This window comes from Hemicordylus capensis, chromosome 8 (genome assembly GCF_027244095.1).
Source record: "Hemicordylus capensis ecotype Gifberg chromosome 8, rHemCap1.1.pri, whole genome shotgun sequence".
NCBI classification, from domain to species: Eukaryota; Metazoa; Chordata; class Lepidosauria; order Squamata; family Cordylidae; genus Hemicordylus; species Hemicordylus capensis.
In genome coordinates this window covers 2811341-2820029 of record NC_069664.1, presented here as the reverse complement: position 1 = coordinate 2820029, position 8689 = coordinate 2811341, and the positions used below count along the sequence as shown (strand labels likewise).

The 8689-nt window shown below is 46.3% G+C and overlaps 1 protein-coding gene across 4 annotated transcripts in view; it reads left to right on the top strand.

Moving 5' to 3' along the window:
- Positions 1–8689, top strand: part of LOC128333535 (gastrokine-1-like) — a 40283-nt gene that overhangs the window by 13549 nt on the left and 18045 nt on the right. For 3 of the 4 annotated variants that reach the window (XM_053269058.1, XM_053269055.1, XM_053269056.1), the window contains exon 2: positions 6750–6912. The exons of the other annotated variant lie outside the window; for it this stretch is intronic. In XM_053269058.1, coding sequence (XP_053125033.1) covers positions 6856–6912 — 57 coding nt within the window. In that variant the 5' untranslated portion in view covers positions 6750–6855. The remainder of the gene's footprint in view (positions 1–6749; positions 6913–8689) is intronic. 4 annotated transcript variants of the gene reach the window in all.

Below are 8689 nucleotides of genomic sequence, written 5' to 3'. Positions count from 1 at the left end.
CAACATTTTTGGTTTGATTTCAAAAGCTTCTGCGTGTTTTGTTTCAGCTCAAGGAAGAGCTGAGCTAGAATTGATGACACATTTGGTTTATTGGCATAGACACCCCTGATTTCTTGACATTTGATTGCTGAGAAGTCGGGATGTGGCAGAGGAGAAGATGAGGGGGCAGCTGATCGGGGTGGCCCAAGGTATTGCAGCCCTCGGTGGGGGGCAGCCCTCTTTCAAAAGGAGCCCTTGCGAGCTTTGAAAGTGGCACAGGGGATGGTGGCCAGCGGCCGCCTTATCTCTCCTCATGCTTCGTGGCGAGGAGCGTGAGGAGCAGCACTGCAAAGCTTACAAAGGGGTGTGTGTGCTCAGGTGAGTCTTGAAGAGCTGCGCTGATGGAAGGAGCATGGTGCGCCAACACCCTGCTGCCTGAGGCGACTGTCTCACCTGGCCTCATGGAAGGACCCTCATGGCATGTGTGGTGCTGATGAAGAGCTCTCAGAACACGAGAGCTAGCAGGATATTGGCAGAAGATTCGGAGTACAAGATCTGTTGAGATGCCTTGTGTTTCTTGGGAGGACTATCACTGTGGTCGAGGGGAAACAAACTCCGCTATCCTCGAGACCACCCCCCTATTAGTCCAGACACATCTCTGTACTCTTAGAGGAAGCTACGGAGACCTTGCCAAATATCTGGATCATTGTGCAGCAGCAGGGCACTGCTTGTGATGTCAAAGCTATTTCCTGTTTTCTTTTACACAGAATGGGAAGGTTGCACTTTGGAGAGTTAAAAAATTGGGCCGAACAGCCTTAAAATGGAATGATTTCTCCACAGTTAGTACCTTTCCCGCTTTGTTGTGTCTGTTAAGATGGAAACCTTTGCCAGGGAGTGGCCCCTGATTCCGAGTGAATTGAAAGAAAGCAGCACATTTATGTATGTATTTTGAAAATCTATAACTTGCTTTTCGCTCCAAAATTCTCCAACTTTTGTTGTTGTTGTTGCACAATCCAAAGCAAGGTAATGCTTTGATCAGGACCATCCAAATAAATAAATAAATACATTGCAAAGTCCTGCAAAACTCCTCATCAGTCACTCATTACTTCTTCCTAGATGGTAAGTGAAAAGATGGAAGTGGGGAAGGGACAGGCTTGCCTGATCCCTTGCCTTGCTAATCCAGCCCCAAGGCCCCAAAATGAAAGCAACTGTGTTCTTTATTAACTTGAAAAGGAACACTACATTTTAATCCTAAATAAGGAGCAGTTCCTTGAAATAGGGAACAGGTGGCAAGCCTAGGAAGGGGGCATATTGGAGGTGCCCCCAAGAGTTTGCAGTCCGCAGAATCGAAAGATGGGACTCAAGCGATCATTTCAAAGGAGCCTGCCTAGGGGAACATCCTATTGGATTTTTTGTAAGGGTCAGATCTCATTTGGCTCCCATTCTCTCACCCTTAAGGGCACCCCCAATAATCTTACCTTGTGGTAGGGCAGGCCCCAATAATGACTAATCTTCCTGGTATTAAGGAGCAGGAATGGGTTGCAACTTTGCCACTGCATTGGTCACCTGGAGCCAACTTCTGCTCCCTGCCAATGAGTGCCAGCTACAAGACTGGTTGTATAGTTTGGGTGCTCTCTCAGCTCAGACATCAGTGCTACAGGCACCATCTCTAAAGATTCCCATCCTCCCATTGCAATGGCCTATGCCAGGGATGACCTTCTGTTTTTGCAGGAGCCCCTCCGTTCTCCAGGGTAGGGTTCCCACATGTGCAGGACTGGCCTGGACCGTCTAGGAATACGATGTCCTGCCCAGGATGTAGGAGAAGTGTTGTTCTGGGTACTAAATGTCCAGGTATATGAGCAGGGAAATTGCTTTAATGAGGCTTACCGACTTTTGTACTTCTCTCCAAGCATGGTAGCGACATGGTGTCTTTGTCCCTTTTTCAAAGCAGCTATGTAGATTTGGATCCGGGCCATGGAGGCGAGAGGGGATCTAACCTTTGGCCCCCACACCAGTTCTCTGTCTTAAATCACCCCCACCCCAGCTATTGGTCATGGAGGATAAAACAGCCAACAGGTCATGCCCGTTAGTTTTCACTTTGGTGGCTAATGGCAACTTTGGAGGGTTAATCTAGATCTTCAGCATGGAGGGAAAGAATCGGATCTTTCGCCCTCTGATCCGTGGTCCTAATCCCAATCACTCCATGGGTGCTTTCTGAAAAAAATCACCCATGGGGAAGTCACGGAACCCCCATATCATGTCTAGCATGGCCCTTAACATACCACCAGAGGTGCACCGAGGTAATTTGGGAGCCTGGACCTCAAGGCCTTTGGAGCCCCACTCCCTGGCAAATTAAGCATCCTCATGCTCTGACCACACCACCTGGGAGAGACTAAAGAGGATCGGGGGGGGGGGCAGTGGAGGCCCTGGACTTCGACCCCAACATTTCACAGATGAAAAAAAGGGGACATACTTTTAAGGCCCACATTATTATGCCAAGAATTACTGTCCAGATACTCTGAAAGGCTCACTGCTGCCTGTGGGAGCTGTATTCCATTCCTCTGTGCTCTCCTGTCCTCCAGTGATCTAAGAGCCCAGGTGGTGCATGTTCTGTGAGCACTGAAAGACAGAATTGTTCGGAAGTTCAGCCTTGCCATGTGCAGCACATGAAGCCCAAGTGATGCCTTAATATTCGTGTACTGTGTATTCATATTATGTATAGTAAGTAAGTAAAACTTTATTGCGGTCGTAGACCAGAAATGAATGAATGAATGAATGAATGAATAAGCAAGTTGAGAAGACAAGATGCAGGCACCTTTCCCACCCACATATACACATGGAGATTTGACTTCTTGAGACTCTCTGAGAAAACAGCTGAAGAATTTATAGTGCTAGTAATGGACTGTAGCAAAATCTATGAATACGATGAATATATTTATATACCGCTTTTCAACAAAAGTTCCCAAAGCGGTTTACATAGATATTAATAAATAAAATGGCTCCCTGTTCCCAAAGGGCTCACAACCTAAAAAAAGAAGCATAAGATAGACCCCAGCAACAGCCACTGGAGGAATGCTGTGCTGGGGCTGGATAGGGCCAGCTGCTCTCCCCCTGCTAAATATCAGAGAATCACTACGTTACAAGGTGCCTCTTTGCTCAGTTAGAAGTCCCCGGCATCTCCAGGTTGGGCTAGGAAAGCCTCCTGCCTGGAAGCCCAAAGAGCTGCTGTTATCCTGATGTTCCTAGTCAGTGTAGACCGGAGATTCTCATTGTTGGCTCCTCGGATGTTGTTGGACTTCAACTCCCATAATTCCCAACCAAAGACTACTGGGGCTAGGGATCATGGGGGTTGAAGTCCAATAACATCTGGGGACCTGCTGTTGAGAATCCCTGGTGTAGACGATACTGAGCTAGATGGATCAATGGTCTGACCTGGGATAAGGCAGCTTCATATGCTCAGGGAAGGGACTGTAGCTCAGCGGAAGAGCATCTGTTTTGCATGCAAAAGGTCCCAGGTTCAATCCTTGGCTCAGAAGGTGCTGGGTCTCAATCGTCTCTCCAGGGAGGGTTGAGAAAAATTCCTGCCTAAAACCTTGGAGAGCTACTGGAGAGGAGAGCTGGTCTTGTGGTAGCCAGCATGACCCGTCCCCTTAGCTAAGCAGGGTCCGCCCTGGTTGCATATGAATGGGAGACTAGAAGTGTGAGCACTGCAAGATATTCCCCTCAGGGGATGGAGCCACTCTAGGAAGAACATCAGAAGGTTCCAAGTTCCCTCCCTGGCAACATCTCCAAGGTAGGGCTGAGAGAGATTCCTGCCTACAACCTTGGAGAAGCCGCTGTCAGTCTGTGAAGACAATGCTGAGCTAGATAGACCACTGGTCTGACTCAGTATGTGGCATCTTCCTCTGTTCCTGTGTACTGCCAGTCAGTGTAGACAGTGCTGAACTTCATGGACCAACGGTGAGACTCAGTATAAAGTAGCTTCCTATATAGGCAAGTGTGGGGTCTTTCAACTTTTTGAACTTAATGTTCTCTCCTTTATGAGTAAAGCTAGGGGCAAAATTAAACATTCACCCTACCATGATTAATATTTGTTAAGGCTTCTGGGGAACCAGATGATAAAGGTTTTGCTGGACAAATCCCACCCAGGGGACTGCTACAGTATTTGATCATCATCCTTGGCTTTTGCGGTGGTATATTCAGAGATGGCCAGCATATTTGTGCTGTGGTCAGTAGAGTGTTCTCTTTGTCCACCCTTGGGGATCACACGTTAGGTGAAATGATAATATTTGTTTGTTCATTGACATAAACTAGCATTCATACTTGGATGTTCTTCAGGTGTAGATACTCTGAGTGATTTCTGTACTGTTCTGTTCCGCCTTGTCTCAGTATCTTGCAACCTCCAAGCCCTTCTTATGACCTGCCTCATTCCAGAATCCGCTTGAGTTGCATCAGGGCACAATGATGTGATATTACATCCTCTGCCTCGCATCCATGAAGCAGATCTCACATCCTTGACTCCCGGTATCTTCTCTACTGGGGCAGGTATCTATCTTGATTTGCATGCATGAGATCCCTGCCTCAATTCCTGGCATCTCCAGATCAGCTGGGGGAACTTCCTGTCTGAAAGCGTGGAGAGCCCTTGCCCGTCAGTGTAGACAATATGACCAAGCTCTCAAGTCTCTCACTCCCTTTCCTCTTACTACTTCTAAAATCCAAAACCTGTTTCTCTTGTCAGCCTGGAGGGAACTTAATGCAGAAACTCAAGCCAAATTGCCTTCTTGTGGGCTGCAATTCAGTTAACTTGTTAGTCTTATTAACCATTAGTTCCTCTTCCTGTATCCCTGAAAACCCTCAAATAAACCTTCTGTTTTCGAACTTTAACCTCTCTGCTCAGTTCTTTCTGTGATCAAGGCTTTGCACAAAGTTATTCTGAGGTGGGACTGCTCCATCCCAGCTTGCTAATTCCCCCACGCAAGCCCTAAACATAGTCAGGGGCAAGGGCGTATCTAGGGTGGGGCAGGCAGGGCATGTGCCCCGGGCGCCACTTGAAGGAGGGTGCAATTTTTTAAAATTAAAAAATTAAAAAGAAATGGCTGCCAAAAACAAAATGGCCACCACACATTCTCAAATGGCCTCTGTGAGGCCCTAGGCCATGTCAGGCCTCACAGAGGCCATTTGAGCATGCATGGTGGCCATTTTGTTTTCAGCGGCCATTTTTAAAAAACACACAATTATTTTTAAAATGGCCACCACACATGCTCAAATGGTCCCTGTGAGGCCCTAGAGGCCCGCGGGGGGAGGCGTAACCTTCACAGATCCCCCCTCCATGGCCTATAGGAAGCACCCCGAAGGGGCTACAGGTAAAACAATTTTTTAAAAATTTAATATAATATAAATCACTGTACACATATTCAGTTTGGCACTATGTACAGAGAATCAGGGCTTGTGAATACTGAGCTGAAGCTTATGTGCTAGGATAGTATTCATTTGCTCTTTCTTTGCTTCTTGTGTTAAGTGAGTTAAATGTGATGTCTTAATAATATGGCTGTTAATTGTGAGTTTGTCTTTGAATCCGTGTGAAATCCTTAGTATTAAGGCCCATTGGGAGTTTCTTGCTCTCTTGCTCTCATTTTAACTGTCTTTCTGAAATACTAGAATATATTCCAAGCGGTGACACAGTTTACTCTGCATATCCTTTAATTATTTTCAGAGTATCTGGGAAAAGTCAAATTCTCCATTGATTTTTAAAACGTATGTAATAGTGATGCTACAATGCATAGTAGAGAATTAGACGGGCACTTCTGTTTAGTTTTCCAAGTACACCTCCACATGGTATTTGGGTATTTCATGAGCCCCAGCATACTGAAATTTGTAGTTTCCCAGCATTTTTTGGTCTGGCTACGTCCACTGCCAAATAGTTTTTGACATTTTAAAAGATTAATGAGCTTGACTTGTATTTTTCAGCTGATATTATGTTAAAGTTAACTGAAAGATGGGTGTCAGATGTTTGGACAGGGGGCGCAATTTCAGTGCTTGCCCTAGGCGCTATTTTCCCTAAATACGCCTCTGGTCAGGAGGAGTACTTGCCAATTCTCCTGGGAGCAGTTCCATTAACAACCAAGGGGCTGACCTGGTGGAAGGCAGCTCCTATGATAACGGATCGTTCAATGCCCTGCATTTAAGGAAAATCAAATCCATGGTATTAGTAATATTCATTTATGCAAGAATGTGACCGTATTTGTACATACATACTGTAGCCGTATGTTAATGGACAGTAACTTGCCTCTTATGGGAAAATAAACACTTAAAGGGTCCGTGTGGCCCTGAACTGTCCACCCTCAGAGGAGGGTCCCTGTTATGTCTCTATTTTGCTCCAGCCTTCTCTCCTTCCAGCCTCTGGTGGAAACTGCTAAGCCAGCCCCACCTTTACTTCACGTGATTGGAGAATTCAAATATTTTTAATTCAAGGGTGCAGCAGAATGACCTATAAGGAGGCTGCCTGTTGTGTCTCTGAATGAGTGACTGCTCTGAGTTTGCCTTCATCCAACCGGGAAGCACATCCAGAACAGGGATTCATATGGAAACACAGCGGATGAGGTCCTCTGTGAGGGATCGTTTTTCGAAAACCAAACCTCTCAGAGTGTAAGAGTGAAGCCTGCCTCCCGTTGGAATTCACAGCATAAAATAAGGATGCAGTGAAACTTGACTGAAGTTCGGACATTGTTTGGCAGGATGCAAAAGTTCACATTCACGCTTCTCTGTGATAGAATGACGACTCCCACATATGTGCTGCTTTGGAGGAGCCCTGGAAGATGACCCATCATTGCTCAGCTCCTTGAACTATGGGTGGTCGGAAGCTTCAGAAATGTGTGCATGAAATTGAGGAAATTCCCCACAATGGACTTCAGCCGAAGCTGGTTGATGCATGAGGTAACTGTTGGATGTGATAGGGGAGATAAAGGAGTGTGACACTGACAGTGTGATGAGCATGCTGTGGAACATCGAAAAAAAGTTTCCACTCCTGCTTCTCTCCAAGTCTGGCTTCCCATCTGTCGCATCTCAATGCTGTGCTGCGCTCTCCTGTTTCCTTCCCATAAATGGTCCCCTCCCAGATTTCATGCTCTGAAACCTCCTTGTCAAAGGGAAGGGGGCCTTCATTGAAGGCAAGCATGCAAGGGAGTTCTAGTTTAATATTTTTTATTCATTTAATGTATGGTGCTGCCATTGGCATGTCTATGATGCATTCCAGAACAACACAGGCAAAATGGCAAGTTTGTGCCCCAAGGAGCTTGCAATCAACAGCTCTGTGTGGGTGATTGCCCCCAGTTTAGTCAGTGGAGGGGAATGTGTCTCCCCTGCTATCCTTGTCTTAAGGATGGTCTTCACTCATTTCTGTCCTCCACTCCCATATGCTCTGATGGTTTTCTGAGATGTTGCTTCAGGTACCTTTGCCTTCTCAGATGTGGTGTGCATGGCCTTTTCAGTGGTGTCCCCAACATCATGGAATTCCCTCCCCACAGAACTCCAGTTGGCCCCTGCTCTCCAGCCCTTCAGGTGCTATGTTTAAAAAAACCCTCCCCGTCATGCTTTTGGGGGAGGCCTATGCACTGGCTGTTGGTTGAGTGACAACATTTGGACTTAGCTGTGGACTGTGGTTTCAACTGCAGTTTGTCTCTTTATTATGTTTTCTTTATTATTTTGCTGCTCGTTGCATTTTGGTGGTAAGCCACCTTGGGTTGCCACTGGCAAGAAAGGTGAGATACAAATGTCAGTTACAGTACATGATGCTAATGAATTAATTGATGAAACATGAGGTTTCACTGGTGAGAGACAAGAGGACCGTTTAATTTTCCGTTAAGATTAAAGGAAGATGCCTGGGTCAATGGAAGGCATTAGAACAAAGAGACTCTTATGTCCCAAAGAGCAGGGGGAAGTTCTTGTTGGACATTGTTGGAATTCTCTCCCTCCTCAACCCGTTATTTCGCCGCAAGTTTGGTATTCCTTTGGGTGTCAGATAAGGCAAAAAGAGTCTCTCACATGACATTGACAAAAGCAAGATGACCACCCAAAATCTTTTCACCAATTTCCAGCTTCTGCCTTGCTTGGCTGTGGTGCTATTTCAAGCCCTACATTCTTAGCCTTAATGAGCATTCCGGTGGGAAACTCGATGAACCCTTGAGTGTCCAACTTGTATGGGGCCATTTCTGAATGTGCTTCTGTAGCAAAGCATGCGTTTTCTGGAGGCAGCTCAGTGTCTCAACTCCGGGGTTTGGCTCGTCAGTTAATTTATTGGATGCTCTTTGTTTGATGGCGGTGTGTGTGTGTGTGTTGTCTAACCAGAGGTGCACTTAGGTAATTTTGGAGCCTGGACCTAAAAGCCTTTGGAGCCCAGACCCCCGCAAGTTAAGCATCCTCCTCCTTCACACACACACCATGACAAACACAGTATTACACGTGGGGTTCTTGAGGCCACAAACAGCAACTGATCTCACAAGGATGTAAGAATATAAAACAGGTATATTGATGCAAATATGCATTCTCAGAAACATTCCAACACACAACTTAACAGATTCCCATCCCACGTATTTCTCTCCCCACTCTCTCCTCTGTCTCTAAAGCACCCAGCACAGGTCACAATCACACTTGGCGACCACACCACCCAGGATAGACTACAGAGGATTTGGGGGCCCCAGAGGGTGTGGAGGCC